This window comes from Pristiophorus japonicus, chromosome 17 (genome assembly GCF_044704955.1).
Source record: "Pristiophorus japonicus isolate sPriJap1 chromosome 17, sPriJap1.hap1, whole genome shotgun sequence".
NCBI lineage: Eukaryota > Metazoa > Chordata > Chondrichthyes > Pristiophoridae > Pristiophorus > Pristiophorus japonicus.
The window spans coordinates 37,961,822-37,984,033 of NC_091993.1; the positions used below are offsets into that span (position 1 = coordinate 37,961,822).

A 22,212-nucleotide genomic window follows, 5' to 3' on the forward strand; every position below is an offset into this window, starting at 1 on the left:
CCATTGCAGTTGTGATCAGCTGGACTGTGTGAACCGTTGGCTGAACCCGTGGCCTCCCCGGTGAACCCGTGGCCTCCCCGGTGAACCCGTGACCTCCCCGGTGAACCCGTGGCCTCCCCGGTGAAACCGTGGCCTCCCCGATGAACCTGGGATGCTCTTTGTCCTTGTGACTCAGCTGCCTGAACCATCTGTGCAGAAGGGGCGGGAAGCTTAGAGATTGTAAGCAGACCCCTGTTTTGTTGAGTCTATTTAGAAATGTTTCACAGACTTTAGTTAACAACCAGTATCCATATTAAGTGCGACATTTGCCATCTTTTTATTCTCCATCTCCTTTCAGGTTACCAGCTGAGCTCTGCAGAGTGCGTGGATATACGTTCAGGCCGCATTGTTCCTGAGCACTCCTGCAATTACTACCCCGAAAATAAAAAACCCAAGCCCAAACTCCAGGAGTGCAATATGGATCACTGTCCTTCCAGGTGTGTTGAGGTATAAGGGCAGAAACGGCAAGGAGCCGCTGACTGTGCAGCCGCTAGCTGTGAGCGTTGCTTGGACTCGAAGCTGTGAATCTGTAATGTTGATGCTGTACTCTTGCTCACAGCTAGTAAAGCTCGGTGTCAGTGTTGGATCCCCATAATTTCTCCTCTACGAGGACTTTTATTGCCTGCCGGCAAAGAAATTAACTTCTCTAACAATTGTTCGCGACAGTTTAAAATGCGAGAGGTTAGAATCAAGGCTATGGAAGAAGTAGGAGAGGTGCTGAGTAAGTACATTTCTGAACTCTGAGATAAAGTACAGGAACACGAGATGTAAAATAAATCAAAATTCTGCAAATCTAAGCACGCTTTTATAATGGCACCATTTTAGTTCAGAGTCCGGGAGACTGGCGCCTAGAGAATAAACTACTAAATCACACGCCTTTTAAAATGTCTCGCCACAAAATAAGACTCGGCATGATTCTGCCATCAATGTAAGGGGTTTAGCAGTCTAAATACTCGGAGATGCCCCACTGACACCATTCGTCTACAATCCCATCTAAACCGGTGCCAACATAAAAAATGGCACAGCTCAAGGTACGAGTAGTGCCAAGTTCCATCGTCGCTGTGGCCAAGCATCCTTCTCCCTTCCCCTTTAACACCACCCCGAAGATGAAAAAAGGCTTCGATGGGACACGTGCCAGTCAGAGTGAGCGGTGTTCAGCTTCTATGCAAGGGTGGAAAAGCACCAGGAACTCTCCGCTCTGTTTATGAGGGTCTATAAAATCACAGCCTCTCATGAATATGTAAGCGTACACATTGGCAGGGGCAGAAGGATGGGAGGAGGTGGGGGCTGGGTGACATAAGATGGGAGCATGACCCCACTGCTGTGCCAGGCAACGGAAGAAGGACAACTCATTCAAACTGCATGCTAGGGTAAGGTAGGGTAGTCCTTGAGTGTCCCGACACACACACATCCCCCTCCCATGTAACCACTAGCAAAATACCATGATCCTGAACTACTCTACATAACACTATGTATTCATACTTGCTCCTGCATAAATCATGCAAGTACCAGCTCTGCTATTGTGTAAACTAATGCAAACCTCTGAGTTTCATTTCATGTATTAATAAGCTGGAAGTAGAGTCGAGCGTTCATCCCCAGCATCAAAGCACTAACCACACTTGATCAGTTCCGTTGGGCGGGCCACATTGTTCGTATGCCAGACACGAGACTTCTAAAGCAAGCGCTCTACTCTGAACTCCTTCACGGCAAACGAGCCAAAAATGGGCAGAGGAAACGTTACAAAGACACCCTCAGAGCTTCCCTGATAAAATGCAACATCCCCACTGAGACCTGGGAGTCCCTGGCCAAAAACCGCCCTAGGTGGAGGAAATGCATCTGGGAGGGCGCTGAGCACCTCGAGTCTCATCGCCGAGAGCATGCAGAAATCAAGCGCAGGCAGCGGAAAGAGCGTGCGGCAAACCAGTCCCACCCACCCCTTCCCTCAATGACTATCTGCCCCACCTGTGACAGGGACTGTGGTTCTCGTATTGGACTGTTCAGCCACCTAAGGACTCATTTTTAGAGTGGAAGCAAGTCTTCCTCGAATACAAGGGACTGTCTATGATTGTATGTAATTTTTGTTGTAGTTTGGCATCCAAATACAATTGCTGTCGAGAATAAATTAAATAGTGGCAGCAAATGTGCATTAGTGTCGAGCACTGTCAGAGATGTGGTCTATTGCAAGCTGACTAAGCACTGGCATACTGCTCATTTCCCGGCTGTGTCAATATGGTGGTAAGTAGTTTTGGGGCAAGCACTAATGCACTCTGGTCCTTGGACTGTATGCGAGAAACTAGACTTATCCTCAGGGCCCAGGTGTGTCTTAGTCTGTCTGCCTCCTGAAAGATAAACCAGCCCTCCTGAACCACCATCACCCCACTCAATTCTTCCATCTGTCCCACCGGTGCTGTCAAAACCCATTTCCCCACCAAGTGCTTCCAGACCCAATCACTCTCGGTGCTCCCACAACTCAGTCCCCCTCCAGTGCCACTTCCATACACCGCTCTACTTGCTGCTCCGCATTCCCAACCCCACAGTGCCTGATGCCCTCAGCCTCTTCCCTGACTCTATACAAGTCCCATTTCTCCCAAACCACCCAGCTTTCTAAGTTCTGCCAATCTTCGGACTACAGCTGAAAGGTTCCTGTAATCCTTCTGCATGCTCACAGGCTTGTGGAGCTGTTGCACTATGAGTGGCTTAGCCAGTCATGTGATGTTCACAAGATTCAATAAAACCCCAGCCAGTTGGGATCGGGGGATCCACGATGAGGCAGGTGGTTGTGAGCCTGATGGATGAACTGTAATGTGTAGTGTGATTGTTAAACCTTTGCTAATAAACCAAGTAATTCTTAATAGCAATGTGTTGCTATGAATTCTTAAGCAGAGAACCCTTGAAGCAAATACATTACAGCTCCCATGCCCTGAAGTATTTGCAGGGTACAGCCCCCACCTCCCCAAATTCTACCAGGCATCAGCCCGCACCCCAAACCCCGCACCCCGCACTCCGCATCCACACCCCATACCCGCACCCCACACCAGCAGTCCGTACCCCACACACCACGCACCCCGCACCTTATACCCACACCCGCACTCCACATTCCCCATTCCCCACACCCGCATCCCACACCCCACACCCCACACCCGCACTCCGCATCCACACCCCACACCCGCACCCCACACCAGCAGTCCGTACCCCACACACCACGCACCCCGCACCTCATACCAACACCCGCACTCCGCATCCACACCCCACACACCCCGCGCTCCACACCCGCACCCCACACCCACCCCTACACCCCACACCCTACACCCGCACCCCAGCTTCCCATGAGTGCTGTCAATGCACTGCAACGACCAAAGTCCTACAAGACCTCGGATTGAATTTGCTCTGTGCTCTCAGGCTCCAGTGCTCCCGCTCTTCATCCCCCACAGTCCCTCCCAAGTCCAGTGCACCCCACCCCATTCCCATTCCATGGCCCCTCCTCCACCCACTGCTGCCAATGCTCCAACCCAAATATATCGCTGCTGCAGCCTCCAGTCCTCCCCGCCTTGACCCCTCTCCCCAGCTCAACTTTCCTCTCAGCAACCCATGTTGCTGCATCTCGCCAACAGTCTCTCTCCACCCCCACTTCCTGCCAGGGCTGAGGGACTTCAGTCACGTGGATAGGCCGCAGAAGCTGGGGCCGTTCTCCTTAGAGCAGCCAAGGCTAAGAGGAGAGTTGACAGAGGTGTTAAAATCGTGAAAGGTTTAGATAAGGGTAAATAAAGAGAAATGGTTTTCAATGGCTGAAGGGACGATGAACCAGAGGGCACAGGTTTAAGGTGATTGGCAGAAGAACCAGAGGCGACATGAGGAAAAACGTTTTTATGCAACGAGTGGTTAGGATTTGGAATGCACTGCCTGATAGGGGGGTGGATACAGATTCAATAGTAACTTTTAAAAGGGAATTGGATAAATACTTGAGGGAGAAAAAAATGGCAGGGATATGGGGAAAGAGCGGGGGAGTGGGACTAACTGGATTATTCTTCGAAGAGCTGGCATTCTCGATGGGCGGCATGGCCTCCTTCTGTGCTATACTATCCTATGATTCTATGTTGGCTGCTAGCTTCCCTTGTACAAGAAAGATAATCAATACTAGGAGTAATGTCATGAGACGTTGCTGCTGGTGCAGGAGATTGCTAACAGTGAGGACGAGTTGAGAATGGAGCTACAATTGCTCCAGTTGTTTGACCTGAGTGGTTTGCTAGTGAGGCTCTATGTTGGCAGCGAAGCCACCGAGTCTATCAGTAAAGGAACGTGTATGAGAGAGACACCCATACAGAAGACATACAGTGTTATATATGCAGACTATAGATATACTCTCTGTAGTCACTGTATAGTTGCATAAGATGGAGACTTGTTTACCTGATGTACTATCAATAATGTTTACACTGTGTATATACATGCTGATACCACTAGAGGATGCAATGGGTGGCGACCGAGATTTCCTGACCTGGTGGCCGGGGCTGTATAAAAGGGGAGCCACCATGCGGCTGCCTCATTCTGAAGTTATGAATAAAGGACCAAGGTCCTTTTGTTTGAGTACAACACATTGCTTCATGGAATCATTCATAGGTAATTACAGACATAATATACAGAAGAAGAAAAGAGACACAGGAGAGATGCTGACAATCATAAAAAGAGTTGGATCGAGTGAGGAAAACACAACAATGAATAAAATGAGTGGTGGCTAAAGGGGAAGGTGAGAGAGAACAGCACAAAAAAGAATTAAGGAGGGTGAAATAAGCAGAGTGACAGTTCCCAGAATAGAGAGAGATTTTTTTTTACCTGTATATGGGAGATCAACTGTATTGTAATGTTACGTAATCATCATCATTATCGTCATCAGAGGCAGTCCCTCGGATCGAGGAAGACTTGCTTCCACTCTTAGTATGAGTTCTTAGGTGGCTGTACAGTCCAATATGAGAAGCACAGTTTCTGTCACAGCTGGGACAGATAGTCATTGAGGGAAAGGGTGGGCAGGGAGCCTGGTTTGCCACATGCTCCTTCTGCTGTCTGTGCTTGATTTCTGCATGCTTTCGACGATGATACTCGAGGAGCTCAGCGCCCTCCTGAATGCACTTCCTCCACTTAGGGCAGTCTATGGCCAAGGACTTCCAGGTGTCAGTGGGGATGTTGCACTTTATCAGGGAGGCTTTGAGGGTGTCCTTGTAACGTTTCCTCTGCCCGCCTTTGGCTCGTTTGCCATAGACGAGTTCCGAGTAGAGCGCTTGCTTTAGGAGTCTGTGCATTTCCACTAATATTCATGAAAAATAATACATGTGGCACCCAGGACTTTTCCTGTTGCTTATGAGACAAGGCTGATTGTATACAATTTATAATGAATGAAAGCTGGTGTCTTTGTTGGTACTGACATATCTGTTGTATATTAGAAATGATGTCCCGGAGTTTGCGATCAGTGGCGAAGGAATGGCACTCACCTTTCATTACACTGACAGCTGCCCGCAGACTTTTTGCGGGCTTGTGAGCGGTGACTTGCTTTCGGCGGGCAGCTTAGTCCAGCACAGGGCCCGCTACAGGCATGTATGAGCAGGCCAAGCAACAATGAGACTCTTCAACCAATCAGATCGAAGAATCCTCACCGAGACACTCGACGTCTAAACCAGGAAGTATAAATTAAACTTAAATCATGAACAAAAGGCAAAATAAAAAAAGTGAAAGGAAGATGGGAATAAAAGAGGGAGATAAAAGAGACGGAAAGAAAAAGTAAAAAAATATATTTTTAAAATCTCCAACACTAATTAAATTCTGAAAGAATGAGACTTCACACTTGTAAAATTAAGTTTTCAGTGCCAGAGAGGTTGTTTGGCCGTAATTATAACGTAACACAATGTTAAAAATTACCTTACACCAGAATGCAGCAGCTCTAACTTCTTGTGCAGTATTTAGTGGGTAAATACTGCAAATTCACACCCTTACATTGATTTCAATGCTGTGTCTATTGGTGAGGTGCTGTTATAGTGCAGCCTGTAGAGGAGCAGAGTAAATCGGACCGCAACTTCCGGATTTCTGCGCTTAAGTTGCTGTCCGAATTACTGCAAAATAACGGTGAGTGCGGTTAGCCTCACCATTACTCTTAACACAACATCTGGACCAATGAATGATGTCAGGAGTCCAAAGGTTATTGCAGTGGTAGATGGCGCTGTCAACTTAGTGTTACAGAACAAAGTAGTGTGTGTCCGTGCAGCAGAGCTGGTCTCCAGTCATCTTGGTTAATCCTTGCCACTGGACCAAGACCGAGCTCTGTCAAGCCCATGTGGTGGCTGGTGTGCAACGGCCACCACATGTTTAAAAAAAAAAATCCACGCACAGGCATCTTCCGCCCTTCAAGATTTAGTTCGGGATCTGGAATATTAGGTCCTTTATTGAAACACCTGTGAACTTCTTGACATGGAAACAAGTCATCCTCGATTCGAGGGACTGCTTATGATGGACAGAATAAAGATAATGGGACACTAACTATTCCTAGAGAGTAGATGTTATCAAGGCGTATAAGGTTAATGGTATCGAAAAGGTAAATCCAGATAATTACTTCAAAATTAAATCGCCAGAGTAGAAACTTTATAAAAGAGAAATTTAGGACTAATATCAGATAGTTCTGCTTCACACAAATGGGACCAATACTTGGAATAGATTCCCAGACAGGGCAGCGGCGGTGAGAACCCTGGAATTGTTTACGAATCAATTGGACGCTATAACGGGAGGACTGAAGGGTCTTTCTGGTTGGATTAATTAAGAAGAGCCAAATGGCCTTCCTCGTGTAATTATCTTGTGAATTGATAAATTTGCAAAATATAATGGAATGTGCCTTACTGTGTATGTTATAATGGCTCAGTTTATCCTGTGATATCCGAAATGCGGGACAAATTGCTTCTCTGTGCCAGCATGGCTTGTTCTGCTTTCATATATCACCTCCTCTACTGTGACCAGCATTTATCGTAACCATGTGTCGCATCCATTACAGGTGTGAATAGCACACAGGGCATTTCACGCAGTGTGCACTGTCATAAATAATAGACAGCATAGCCTAGTTTTGTATTTCATTGTAAAATTTATTTCAAAAACTTTTCAAATATGTAAATAAATACTCAAACCACATTTTATTTAAACTGCCTTTGTCTCTCCTGCAGTGATGGCTTCAAGCAACTTGCAATTTATGATCATTTTCAGCCACTTCCTCGGTATGTATAACTTCATACTGCACACTCGAGTTAATGTAGTAAATATCGAATTACCATCCATCAAACGCTGTGTAAATACACTGCAGTTTTCAATAAAAAATTTACAGAACTAGTTAATTTTTAGGTCCAAAACAAACAAGAACTTGGTATTACATTATTACTATCAGACAATATATTGAAGGTGCGGTTCTGTTTCTGTATTTATTGATGTGTTTATTCATTATAAAATCTTTATTCAGAATTATCCAATTGCAGTAAATCACTTCAGTAATTTTTCCAGTTATCTTCTTTCCTTTCTTTCCCGGTTTCACTGGGCCACTGTGGATAATGTGCTCCTCCATTGGAGGCCCTCTGAAAATGACTACAAGGAGATATGCCATGCGACTGCCCCCTTTTTCCTCTCTTTCACTCCTTTAGTTTTGGCTTATCGTATTTCGGGTTTCTTATTTGACCGTTTCTTAGGGCTAAATTTTCGTCACCGTTCCGCGCCATTTTTTTGGCCGACGCTGTTTTATTTGGAGCAGACTAAAATCTGCAAATTTTGGCAAAATTTTGCCCCACCCTAAAGTACTTGCGTCCAATTATTTTAGTCCCCAAATTTTTGGCGTCACGGGGGACGGAACCTGCCGGCTGTGCCCTTTCTGGCCATTTAAGCGAGTTTGGCCAAGTACGATTTTTTCAAAAACGCCGCACTGCACCCTTCTGAAACACCTCACCTACACTATGGAAATCGGCGCAGAGAAGACGCCATTGTTCAGCGGAGCTGAAGACACGGCACCAGGGCCGGTGGGGGCATTTGGCCCGGGATAGCAAGCAGCAACGGCGGGGGGGGGAGGGGGTGGCGGCAGGGGCGGGCATTCGGCTCGGGATAGCAACAGCACCGATGTCTCTGACGGTAAATTCATATAAGCCACTGAGGCTAGCTATTAGGTACATTGGTACACTACAGGTGTAATTGAGAGATCCTCTGGGATGCTTTTGAGATGTCACAACCAGTCTTTCTGCCATATCTTTCTTACCCGTTACATCCTCCATATTATATTCACATCACGGGGTCATGGTTGGGTTTACAAAGAGACAAATCAATTTTTAAAAATTAGGCTCTTGGAATGTTTACACCTGTTATGAAAATAGAAGTTCTTGGGTAGGGATAAATCAGCAATGACACTAGAGGATAAATTCGGTGGGGGTGGGGGCCTTTCGGCCCGGGATAGCAGCGGCACCGGGGACATGGGCAGACCAGGGTGTGGTCCATTGACTCGGGCATCAACCTTTTGCAGGGAGGGGGAAGGTGTGAGTGCTTTCTGTGAGTAGTTTCATTTCATTTCCAACTAAGAAAAAACATTGGGGGCGATCCTAACTGTTATGTAATGATGTGTGTATCGTCCCAGTACCTAAAATGTAATGTAAGTACGATGCCACACCACAGAGGGCGCTGCGGTGGGAAACCCTGGTAGTACTTGTAACAAGGACTATATAAGGCTGACCACCACACCTGGGAGGCACTCTGGAGCTGAACAATAAAGGACGAAGGTCACAGCAGTTAGACTTGCACCAGACCGTGTGGAGTCAGTGATTTGTGTGCTACATACACCACATTGGCGACGAGGAAGCGGACGAACTCCATGCAACCATGGCTACTCTGGGCTCGCTAAAGGATTTTACCGTGGGCAATGATTGGGAGGCCTTTACGGAAAGGCTCGAGTACTACTTCACAGCAAATGACCTGACGGAGGACACATATGCAATGAGAGAGAAGCGTAAGGCGATATTGCTCTCCAGTTGTGGAGATGAGGTTTATTGTCTCGTCAGGGATTTGCTGGCACCTGGGAGCGCCAGGGACAAGTCATACGAGGAGCTGACTGAACTCATTCGTGACCAGTTGAAACCGAAGGAGAGCATCCTCACGGCCAGATACAAATTTAACCATCACTGCAGATCTGAGGGCCAGGATGTCACCAAATATGCTGCAGACCTCAGGAGACTCGCGGCACCGTGTGATTTTGGGGCACACCTTGACGAGGCTTTGCGGGACGTTTTCGTTATGGGGATTGGCCACGAGGGCCTCCTTCACAAGCTGCTGGCCACGGAACCCACAGTCACTCTGACAAAGGCCATCGCCATCAGCCGGGCATATATGACCTCGACTTGCAGCACCAAGCAAATGATCCACACAGTCTCGAACCCGGCAGGCACTGTCCACAGGATAGTGCCCACCACAGACAAAACTGCAGAACGTGGCTCTGCCCGGGGCAGAGAGCACGGACCTCGGGGTCCTGGAGCTCAGAGTCCGCCGAGGGGGGCCAATCAAGCAGCACCATGCTGGCGCTGTGGAGGAAGCCATGGGGCTCACCGGTGCAGGTTTGCGGAGTATACGTGCAATACCTGCCACGTTAAAGGCCACCTTCAGCGTATGTGTAAAAGAAATCGGACTCACCATGTGGCTGAGGAGATGGGGGATGATCCATTGTTCAGTGAGGAGCAGGTAGAAGAAGATGAGGTGCTTGGACTGTATACGTGCACCGACGATTCGCCCCCAGTGATAAGTGAAATAAAAATCAACGGAGACCCAGTGAGTATGGAAGTGGACATGGGCTCGGGTCCGTCGTTAATGAGTCGGAGAACTTTTGATAAACTGTGGATTAACCCAGCTGCACGACCCAAGCTGCTCCCGGTCACGGCAAAGCTGCGTACCTACACCAGGGAACTAATACCTGTTCTCGGCAGAGCGATGGTGCAGGTATCCCACCGGGACGAGACGCACGCTTTACCTTTGTGGGTCGTTGCAGGCGATGGGCCGATGCTCCTCGGCCGGAGGTGGATGGGGAAGGTCCGTGGGAGCTGGGAAGACTTCATCCCTCCACAGGCTGCTGCTCCCCGGGGTGCTGCCATGCCCCGGGTCCCCAGAGAGCAGCGCCGACCGAGCTGGAGCTGCAGCCTCAATCCACCCACAGGCAAGTCCCAGGCCCAGACCTCACACAGAGACCCTGCAGCCCCAGCCCCCACAGGCAAGTCCCAGGCCCGGACCTCACACAGAGATCCTGCAGCCCCAGCCCCCACAGGCAAGTCCCAGGCCCGGATCTCACACAGAGACCCTGCAGCCCCAGCCCCCACAGGCAAGCAGCCCTACACAGAGGGGCCTAAGGGAGGTGGGGGTTGAGCCGTCGGGATGCTGCGGGCGGGGTGCTGAGGGATCCAGGGGCCGGCGGTTCGGAAGGGCCCCGCAGAGGAAGAGGCCGTTGGGCGGGCCCCGCCGAGGAGCTGGTAGCGTCGGGCGGCGGCGGCCATGGCAGCCGCAGGGGAGGCCGCTACGGAGGCCGCAGGAGAGGCGGCAAGTCAGGTGGCAGCGGAGGGGAGCAGAGGCTGCGACGGCGGAGGGCATTCGGAGCGGCGGAGAAGAAGATGGCGGCGGCATCGTGTCGGAGCTGCAGAGCATCAAAGATGGCAGCGCCCAAGGCAAAGCCTCGTGGAATCCTCCTGCATCAAAGATGGCGCCTTAAAAAGGAAATGCATCCGGGAGTCTTAAAAGGGCCTTACAAAGAGGTGGTCCCCACAAAGGACTTCTGTTTGGCAGAGCGAGTCTAAAATGAGCTATGTTAATGCGAGATAGTGAATTTATAATAAGAATTACTTTTTTTATGCTGAATGGCCACTATTTGTGTAAAATAATGGATGAAGTACAATTAATGATAACGGCTAACAAGGAAATCAAGGTTCCGCTACCAGTCAATAACCAGTTAATGTACCAGATAATATGTACCATACTAATGCACTGTCTATGCCCACCTGCCTTCCGTTGGACAAGTGTGATGTTATGTAATGATGTGTGTATCGTTGCCCTGCGCCCAGGTGGGGGGGGGGGGGGGGGGGGAAGGTGATGTTATGTAATGATGTGTGTATCGTCCCAGTACCTTAAATGTATTGTAAGTACTATGCCACACCACAGAGGGCGCTGCGGTGGGAAACCCTGGTAGTACCTGTAACAAGAACTATATAAGGCTGACAACCACACCTGGGAGGCACTCTGGAGCTGAACAATAAAGGACGAAGGTCACAGCAGTTAGACTTACACCAGACCATGTGGAGTCAGTGATTTGTGTGCTACATACACCACACTAACAATGCCTAATTTAGTAAGAGCATTTTGCATCATGGCTATGCAAAGGAGAAGATTAATAAGACAACAATATGTCAGGAACCAGAGAGCTCGCAGAATGGTGGTGAGGAGGCCTTATCCAGATCGGGTGTACAGGGAGAGACGCAATAACTGCACCTGAATAAGGCTGATTTAATTCGCAGGCTGCGCTTTCGAAAGGAGGTGATCACACAGATCTTCCAACTTATCAGGGCAGACCTACAGTCGAGAAGTGGGATGAGGACTGCACTACCCATAGAGGTCAACGTGACTGCAGCATTTGCCTTCTATGCCTCCGGCTCCTTTCAGGCATCATCTGGGGAAGTATGTTGCATCTCGCAGCATGCTACACATAGCTGCATTCGCCAGGTGACTGCTGCACTGTATGCCCGCAGGGACGACTACATCAAGTTCCCCATGACCGCCCAGGCAATGCGTGACAGGGCTCTGGGCTTCTCAAGCATCGCTGGCTTCCCCAAGGTGCAGGGTGCGATTGACTTCGCACATCGCCTTGTGAGCACCTTTGGACGATTCGGAGGTTTATAGGAACAGGAAACCTGTTCCATTCGCTTAAACGTCCAGTTGGTCTGCGGCGACACGCATCAGATCATGGCAGTTAATGCCAGATACCCAGGGAGCACCCATGATGCTTCATCTTACGCGAGAGCGCTATATCTGTCTTTTTTCAGTGGCAGCCAGAAGGACAGAGCTGGCTGCTGGGGAACAAAGGTCCTGGCTCAAGACCCCCGCCCCCCCCCCCCCCTCCCACAACCCCTTCGCAATACCCGGACAGAAGCCAAGCATCGATATAACATGTCCCACATAACCACATGCAGCATCATTGAGAGGAAAATCGGAATACTAAAGTAGCATTTCCGATGCCTAGAGCACTCTGGAGGCTACCTGCAATACGCCCCTGAGATGGTCGGTCAGTTCACTGTCATGTGCTGCATGCTGTACAACTTAGCCATCATGAGGGAACAGGCACTGGAAGTTGAAGAGCAGCCTCAGGCGAGAGGGGATGAGGAGGAGGAGGAGGGGGATGCCATGCCACCACCTCAATCCGCAGGACGACGGGGGAGGAGGGAAGGGGGGGGCCCTTGTGCACCTGTAACCATTGCAAGAGCCTTGTGTCAGAGGCTAATCCTTGAACGCTTTGCTGTATGAAGGCTGAGCGGCACGTTTGATCATTCACCGTGTTGACTGTTGCTTTACTTTAATGAATAATGTTTACGATTCTGGTTTAATTGTCAAAATAAATTTATTAAATATTTTTACACTTGTACTTAACTTTAATAAAAATATTTTTGTTACAAACTTTAAACTTTTCCATTAAGATCAGTTAAACAACAATAACGTAAGAAGAAGAACAACAACAGCAGCAAACAAACTTTAGCTGCAGCCATCTCTCCTCCCCCATATTCTAAGACCACCGGCCATGCTTGCCCTTGTTGCCTCTACTCTTGGCCGATGGTGCAGGCCTTCTCCCGCTGGAACCAAGCTGCCTTTTTTGAGCATCTCCTGGACAGGGCATTTCTTATTGGGCAGGTGTGGGCAGATCTAAGAGGCAGTATTATAGAAGGCCCGGCTCGGGCCTCTTCAGCCTACTCCTCAGCCTGTGGGTGCACCGGCACACTACCTGAGGTTGGTCTGGGGATTGGAGTGTGAGTGGCAGCAAGTGATTCTGTCATTCGCCACAGGCCAATGAGTACCTGGGCGTGTTCCCTTATTGCAGCAGCTAACGACGACATTCCCTCCCTAATCTGCCCCGACTGTGTTCCCATTTCTCCCGAGAGTGTCGTTACATCTGATGACAATCCCGCTATCTTATGACCCACCCCCACCCATGGTGTCCAGGAGTGATTGGGTAAGCTCAATGCTCTCCCCACTCATTGCCATGAGCAGAACCACGTCTGTTGGATCCTGCATTTCAGCTCTCGAGCTCTCCTTCCCCTCCTCACCCTGGGTGTGGCTCGCTGCAACCCACTGGGACTCGTAACCTCGGACTGTGGGACACCATGAAATGTCCCGTCGGTCGTAGCAGTCCGGAAAGGGCTTGGCACATCCCTGTGCGGCACCACCACCTCCAGACTCAGTGTCACAATCTCAACACTGGGGCCTTCCCGCTCCCCCTGATCCTCCTGCTCATCCTCGTCCTGATCTTCCTGTAGAGGTTCTGCATTAAATACTTCATCCAGGTCAGGCTGCTCCACGTCTGATTGTCCTTCTGTGGCATGGGCTTGTGCTTCCTCAGGGATGGGCGCAACTTCTGCAAAATATAACCGAGCAGACGATCAGTGAGCAGCAGGGGAGGGGCAGGGTGGCATGTGTAGGCTCATACAGCGCAGGCTCATTTGAAAAACCACGATGAATGATAGCACATTGCATAAACCGAAGCATAGCTGATGGAGTGTAGATCCCATAAAACGAAGCGTGGCTAACCCACGCAGTACTTAACATTTAGCCAAGCCAGACTGAGGAATTTGCAGGACTTACCCTCCCTCTGCAAGCTGGGCCCAGCTTGTGCACCAGTTGTTGACCTTCTAGAGCCAGCACAAATCAGACCAGCGATCCTCGGCCATTCAACCCGGGATAGGAGGGGGACCAGGGGGCCATTCGGCCTGGGATAGGAGGGGGACCAGGGGGCCATTCGGCCTGGGATAGGAGGTAGATCGGGGGGGGGGGGGCGGGCCATTCGGCCCGGGATAGGAGGGGGACCGGGGTGGGGGGGGCCATTCGGCCCGGGATCGAAGGGGGACCCAGGGGGCCATTCGGCCTGGGATCGAAGGGGGACTGGTGGTATTCGGCCCGGGATAGGAGGGGGACCAGGGGGCCATTCGGCCTGGGATAGGAGGGGGACCGAGGATGGGAGGGGGCATTCGGCCTGGGATAGGAGGGGGACTGTCATGTATTCAACCAGCATTGTAACCCATGTATAATCTGACCTAAGTTGTACATTGTGAGAACAATGATCACTAGGTGGGAGACACTCCTAACCTGGACCTTCAGGTATAAATGGGGAAGCTCCACCCACCATCATCACTTGAGTGCTAAGGAATAAAGGACAGGTCACAGACTGACCTCTCAAGCATGGGCCTCGTGTGCATTTATACTGTATAGTAAGGACGTATCAGGGACCATGGGGCCATTCGGTCTGGGATAGGAGGGGGACCGGAGGGGTGGGGAGGGAGGAGCATTCGGCCTGTGATAGGAGGGGGACCGGGGCTCTACAATTGCTTTTGTCTTGCTGTATCTTGTATGTTTCACTTTCCAGCCTCAGCCCTTCAGTATGTCCCTCGTTACCCTGCCAACCTCAGTTTTCGGCGCAGACCTTAAGCTCCACCCGCAGAGCTTAAGGACAATCTGTGCCGCTCCAAATTTAAAGTTTATTCCGACGAAACTTGGAACTTTTTTTTTGGGTGCACTCAGCCACTAAAAAAATCAGATGTACCTCGACAACTGCGTCAAAAATCAGCCATGTGGGATTTTGGGCCTCTTTTTAGACTTCTGCTTGACTGGTTCAGTTTACCTCACAGAACAGTTCTCAGGCTTGCTCATTGAGGGGTTCTGTTTTTTTTTTAAAAAAGAGAAAGCCTTGCATTTTTATAGCACCTGTCATGACCTCAGGATGTGCCAAAGTGCTTTACAGCCAATTAAGTACTTTTAGGTAGTCACTGTTGTAATGTAGGAAACGCGGCAGCCAATTTACATAGGATTACATAGGATATGTGGCACAGAAGCAGGCCATTCGGCCCAACCAGTCCATGCCGGTGTTTATGCTCCACTCGAGCCTCCTCCCATCTTTCCTCATCTAACTCTATCAGCATAGCCCTCTATTCCCTTCTCCCTCATGCCTGTCTAGTCTCCCCTTAAATGCATCGATACTATTTGCGCCAATCACTCCCTGTGGTAGCGAGTTCCACATTATCACCACGTTTTGGGTAAAGAAGTTTCTTCTGAATTCGCTATTGGATTTTTTGGTGACTATCTTATATTGATGGCCTCTAGTTATGCTCTTCCCCACAAGTGGAAACACTCTCTCTGTATCCACTCTAGTAAAACCTTTTATAATTTTAAAGACCACTATTAGCTCACCCCTCAGCCTTTTTTCAAGAGAAAAGAGATCCAGCCTGTTCATCCTTTCTGATATGTATACCCTCTCATTTCTGATATCATCCTTGTAAATCTTCTACCCCACCTAGACTCGCACCCTCCAACATAAGATCATAAGAAATAGGAGCAGGAGTCGGCCATTTGGCCCCTCGAGTCTACTCTGCCAATCAATAAGATCATGGCTGATCTGATCTTGGCCTCAACTCCACTTCCCCGCCCGCACACCATAACCCTTGACTCCCTTGTCATTGAAAAATCTGTCGATCTCCACCTTAAATATATTCAGACCCAGCCTCCACAGCTCTCTGGGGTAGAGAATTCCACAGATTCACGATGCGCTGAGAGAAGAAATTCCTCCTCATCTTTGTTTTAAATGGGCTATCCCTTATTCTGAAACTATGCCCTATAGTTCTAGATTCCCGCATGAGGGGAAACATCCACTTTGCATCTACCCTGTCAAGCCTCCTTGTAATCTTATACATTTCAATAAGATCACCTCTCATTCTTCTAAACTCCAATGAGTAGAGGCCCAACCTGCTCAACCTTTCTTCATACGACAATCCCTTCATCTCAATAATCAACCTTGTGAACCTTCTCTGAACTGCCTCCAATGCAAGTATATCCCTCCTTAAATAAGGAGACCAAAGCTGCATGCAGTACTCCAGGTATGGTCTCACCAATGCCCTGTACAGTTGTCAGAGGACTTCTTTACTTTTGTACTCCATCTCCCTTGCAATAAAGGCCAACATTCCATTTGCCTTCCTAATTACTTGCTGTTCCTGCATGCTAACATTTTGTGCTTCATGTACAAGAACACCCAGATCCCTCTGTACCACAGCATTTTGTAATCTCTCTCCATTTAAATAATAATTTGCTTTTTTATTTTTCGTACCAAAATGGATAACCTCACATTTTCTCACATGATACTCCAACTGCCAAAGTTTTGCCCACTCACTTAGCCTATCTATATCCCTTTGCAAATTCTTTGTGTCCTCCTCACAACTTGCTTTCCCACCTATCTTTACATCATCAGCAAATTTGGTTACATTACACTCAGTCCCTTCATCCACGTTATTAATAAAGATTGTAAATAGTTGAGGCCCCAACACTGATCCCTGTGACACCCCACTAGTTACAGTTTGCCAACCTGAAAATGACCCATTTATCCCAACTCTCTGTTTTCTGTTAGTTAGCCAATCCTCTATCCATGCTAATATATTACCCCCAACCCTGTGAGCTCTAATCTTGTGCAGTGACCTTTTATGTGGCACCTTATTGAATGCTTTCTGTAAATCCAAATACACTACATCTACTGGTTCCACTTTATCCACCCTCCTCATTACATCCTCAAAGAACTCTAGCAAATTTTTCAACCATGACAAGACCATACTGACTCTGCTCGACTGTATTATGATTTTCTAAATGTCCTGCTACTACTTCCCTAATAATGGCCTCCAGCATTTTCCCAATGAAAGATTTTGGGCTAACCGGTCTGTAATTACTTTCTGTCTCCTTCCTTTCTTGAATAGTGGTGTTACATTTGCGGTTTTCCAATCTGCTGGGATCTCTCCAGAATCCAGGGAATGTTGGTAGATTATAACCAATGCTTCCACTATCTCTGCAGCCACTTTTTTTAAGACCCTAGGATGTAGGCCATCAGGTTGGTAGAGGACCTTTGCCTTTGTTTTCAATTTGATACCATCCTTTGCTTCCTTAGTTATCCACGGATGGTTCATCCTTCTCTTAGAGTCTTTCTTTCTCACTGGAATATATCTTTGCTGCGAGTTATGAAATATCTCCTTAAATATCTTGATTATCTACCGTCTCACCCTTTAATCTATTTTCTCAGACCACTTTAGCCAACTCTGCCTTCATACCTTTGTAATTGCCTTTATTTAAGTTCAGGACACTAGTTTGAGACCCAACTTTTTCACTCTCAAACTGAATTTGAAATTCTAACATGCAATGATCACTCTTCCCTAGAGGATTCTTTACTATGAGATCATTCATTAATCCTAGCTCATTCCACATTACCAGATCTAAACTGCTCCTTGGTTGGTTCCACAATGTATTGCTCTAAGAAATCATTCGGAATACATTCTATGAATTCCTCCTCGAGGCTACCTTTGCCAATTTGATTTGTCCAATCAATATGAAGATTAAAGTCGCCCATGATTATTGCAGTACATTTCTTAAAGGGCTTCCATTATTTCTTGATTTATACTCTGTCCTACAGTGCAGCTACTGTTAGGGGGCCTATAGACTACTCCCATCAGTGACTTATTTCGCTTATTTTTTCTTACCTCCGTCCAAACAGATTCTACATCTTGATCTTCTGAGCCAATATCATTTCTCACTACTGCACTGATCTCATCCTTTATAAACAGAGCTACCCCACCTCCTTTTCCTTTCTGCCTATCCTTCCAAAATGTCAAATACCCCTGAACATTCAGTTCCCAGCCTTGGTCACCTTGCAACTATGTCTATGATCATACCCATTTACTTCAATTTGTGCCGTCAACTCATCTATCTTGTTATGAATGATGCATGCATTCAGATAAAGAGTTTTTAATTTTGTCTCCAAGTAATAAGTGACCTCTCCATTCTTCCTACCAAAATGTAATACCTCACATTTATCTGTGTTGAACTTCTTTTGCCAATTATATGCCTATTCAAGTTTATTAATGTCCTTTTTTAATTTGTTGCAGTCCTCCTCAGTATTGACTATTGCCCCCAGTTTGATGTCATCCGCAAATTTAGAAATTGTGTTTTTGATTCCAAAGTCTAACTCGTTAATATAAATTGTGAACAACAGTGGTCCCAGCACTGATCCTTGTGGAACACCACTACCCACCTTCTACCACTGTGAAGAGTTACTCTTTACTCCGACTCTCTGCTTTCTGTCTTGTAGCCAGCTCACAATCCATTCTACTACTTGTCCCCTGACTCTGCATTCTCTCACCTTGCTCATCAGTCTATTATAGGGTACCTTATCGAAAGCCTTTTGAAAATCGAGATAAATTACATCTATTGCATTACCATTGTCTACTCTCTCTGTTACCTCTCCAAAAAGTTCAATGAGGTTGGTCAAGCAAGACTTTCCCTTTTAAAATCCATACTAACGATTCATTGTTATATTTTTGGTTTCTAAATGTTCTTCTATTTTCTCCTTTAGTAGGGATTCCATTATTTTTCCCGCCACCAATGTTAAACTGATTGGTCTATAATTCCCTGGACATGTTGTATCCCCCTTCATAAATATAGGTATTACATTAGTGAGTCTGCCAGTCCTCTAGTACTACACTTTATTTTAACGAATGGTTAAATATGTGTAGTAATGCCTCTGCTATTTCTTCCCTAGATTATTTTAAAATGCATGGATGCAATCCATCCGGACCAGGGGTTTTATCCTCTTTGAGTTTGATTAGTTTATTTAATATATCCCCTCTTTTTATTTTAAATGTATTATCTCATTACTGGTAAATACTGAAGCAAAATAATTATTTAATATTTTTCCCATCTCTCTATCGTTAACCTGTGGTATTATTCTGTCTATCACTTATATTCCCTATTCCCATCCCAACATTTCTTTTTTTATTGATGTGCCTGTAAAATATTTTACTATTTTCTTCTATATTCCTTTATACTTTTAAGTTCATAGTTCCTCTTTGACTTCCTAATTGTTTTTTTAACTTCTCTCATAATCTTTTCGTATACTCCCTTATCATGCACTCCCCTGCTGTCAATCTACTTAATGAATGCTTCTTTCCTTACCCTCCATTGTTCCCTTATGGCTTTATTCATCAATGGAGTCTCATTTGTGTTTAGTTTGTTCTTTCCTTTTAGCGGAATATATTGTTCCTGCACTCTGTTGCACACCATTTTAAATGTTTCCCATTGCTGTTCCACATTATTTTTTGCCACTATCGTTGCCCATTTTATTTTCCCAAGTTCTATTCTCAACCTCTCAAAATCAGCTGCTCTGCAATCTATTACCCTGGATTTAGTCATCAATTATCATCTTAAAGCATATTATATTATGGTTCCTATTGAGGTCACTACAGGGGCACTGGAACAAAGCGCCCTTATGAAGTCTTCAACAGTTTCATCAATCTATTCTTCCCTCATTTTAACCACCATTGCATCAACCATCTCGGGATCATATGTTGCTCTGAGCGAATGCTCTATGTTCAGCAATTCCAGAAGCTCAATTAAAAAGTTGTTTGTGTTCTGTAAAAAAAAACAAATAAATGTGGTAACTGAACAACAGATAGCTAAACGGCTGGTGGAATGCATTCTTCACTACTATAATCCTACAGATCCAAAATTAAGCCATCTAATGCCAAGGTTAGTATGCTTAACATGTGGCTTCCCCAGAAACCATGATGCTCGGCCAGGTTCCGACAGTGTGTGCAGGCAAAGACCCTACACAGTATCTGGTATGTATGTAACCCTTGGCAACCTGTATCACACCACCACCAGAGGGCCTACCTGTTGGATTCCCAAGGGATCCCAGCATCCCTTGGGAACACTGTATATAAGCAGGCCACCCATGCTGTATCATCACTCTGGAGTTTAATTAAAGGAGCTAAGGTCATACTTACTCATTGCAGACAGTACTCAGTTGTATCACTTTATTAAGAGCATAACAATTGGCAACGAGGTAACGAACAACCCCCCGCACGAAAATGCAAAGAACTGTTGGTATCCTGGAGAAATTCTCAGAAGGGGACGATTGGGAGGTCTTCATGGAGCTAATCGACCAATACTTCATGGCCAATGAGCTGGAAGGGGACGAGAACGCTGCCAAACGAAGGGCGATTCTCCTTACTCTCTGTGGGGCAACAACCTATGGCCTCATGAAGAATCTTCTAGCTCCGGTGAAACCAACAACCAAATCCTATGAAGAACTGTGTACGCTGGTCCTGGAGCACCTAAATCTGAAGGAAAGCGTTTTGATGGCAAGGTATCGGTTCTACACGTGTCAACGGTCGGAAGGCCAGCTATGTCGCCAAACTAAGGCGTCTTTCAGGACATTGCGAATTCGATGAATTCCTTGAGCAAATGCAAGAGACGTTTTTGTGCTCAGCATTGGCCATGAGGTTATCCTTCGCAAACTATTGACTGTTGAAACACCGAATCTGAGCAAAGCCATAACAATAGCCCAGGCATTTATGTCTACCAGCGATAACACCAAACAAATTTCACAGCATAAAGAGGTTTCAGCAAGTACTGTACACAAAGTAATGTCATTGTTAAGCAGGAATGCATATGGCACAACGTACACGCCAGCAGCTGTATGACCTCAGATGACCCAGAGTCCGCCATCAATCGTTAATGCGAGGCAGTTAACACCTTGTTGGCGCTGTGGAGCTGATCATCGAGCCCATCAATGCCGCTTCAAACACTATGCATGCAAAGGCTGTGGAACAATGGGACACCTCCAGCGAATGTGCAGACGAGCTGCAAACCCTGCCAATCACCATGTTGCAGAGGAAGATTGATCCATGGTGGATCAGGCTGAACTAGAGACTCGAACCGAGGAAGCAGAAGCGTATGGGGTACACACCTTCACCCCGAAATGTCCACCGATCATGTTAAAGGTTGAACTGAATGGAATTCCAGTATCCATGGATGCGAGTCAGTGTATCATGAGCACAAAGGCCTTCGACAGGCTGTGGTGCAACAAGGCACACAGGCCCAAGCTTAGCCCCATTCACACCAAACTACGAACTTACACCAAAGAGCTGATCCCTGTTATTGGCAGAGCAGAAGTAAAAGTCTCCTATGATGGAGCAGTGCACAAACTCCCACTATGGATTGTGCCAGGAGATGGCCCCACACTGTTTGGCAGAAGCTGGCTGGGAAAAATCCGCTGGAACTGGGACGACATCCGAGTGCTTTCATCTGTCGACGACGCCTCATGTGCCTAGGTTCTGAGCAGATTCCCGTCGTTGTTTGATCCAGACATTGGAAGTTTCTGGGGGGCGAAGGTGCAGATCCACTTGGTTCCCGGTACACGGCCCATCCACCACAAGGCATGGGCGGTGCCATATATGATGCGAGAGAAAGTGGAAATTGAGTGGGACAAACTGCAGCAAGAAGGCATCATCGCGTCAGTGGAGTTCAACGAGTGGACCAGTCCGATTGTTCCGGTTCTCAAAGGCGATGGCATGGTCAGAATTTGTGGGGACTATAAAGTAACGGTTAATCGTTTTTCGCTACAGAACCAGTACCCGCTACCCAAGGCAGACGACCTATTTGCGACCCTGGCTGGAGGAATGACGTTCACCAAGTTGGACCTGACCTCGGCCTATGTGATGCAGGAGCTGGAGGAATCTTCGAAAAGCCTCACCTGCATCAGTATACACAAAGGTCTGTTCATCTACAACAGATGCTCGTTTGGGATTCGTTCGGCCACGGCAATTTTCCAACAGAACATGGACAGCCTGGTAAAGTCGGTTCCTCGCACCGTGGTTTTCCAGGACGACATACTGGTCACAGGTCGGGACACCATTGAACACTTGCAGAACCTGGAAGAAGTTCTAAGTTGACTAGATCGCATGGGACTCAGGTTGAAACACTCGAAGTGTGTTTTCCTGGCGTCAGAAGTCGAGTTCTTGGGAAGAAGAATCGCGGCAGACAGCATCAGACCCACCGACACCAAGATGGAGGCCATCAAGA

At 47.4% G+C, this 22,212-nt stretch overlaps 1 protein-coding gene across 1 annotated transcript in view; it reads left to right on the forward strand.

The window, feature by feature from the left end:
• The window catches only part of LOC139228164 (ADAMTS-like protein 3), a 616,221-nt gene that overhangs the window by 576,405 nt on the left and 17,604 nt on the right, over nucleotides 1-22,212 (forward strand). The window contains exons 11-12 of the mRNA XM_070859351.1: nucleotides 338-476; nucleotides 7,230-7,280. Coding sequence (XP_070715452.1) covers nucleotides 338-476; nucleotides 7,230-7,280 — 190 coding nt within the window. The remainder of the gene's footprint in view (nucleotides 1-337; nucleotides 477-7,229; nucleotides 7,281-22,212) is intronic.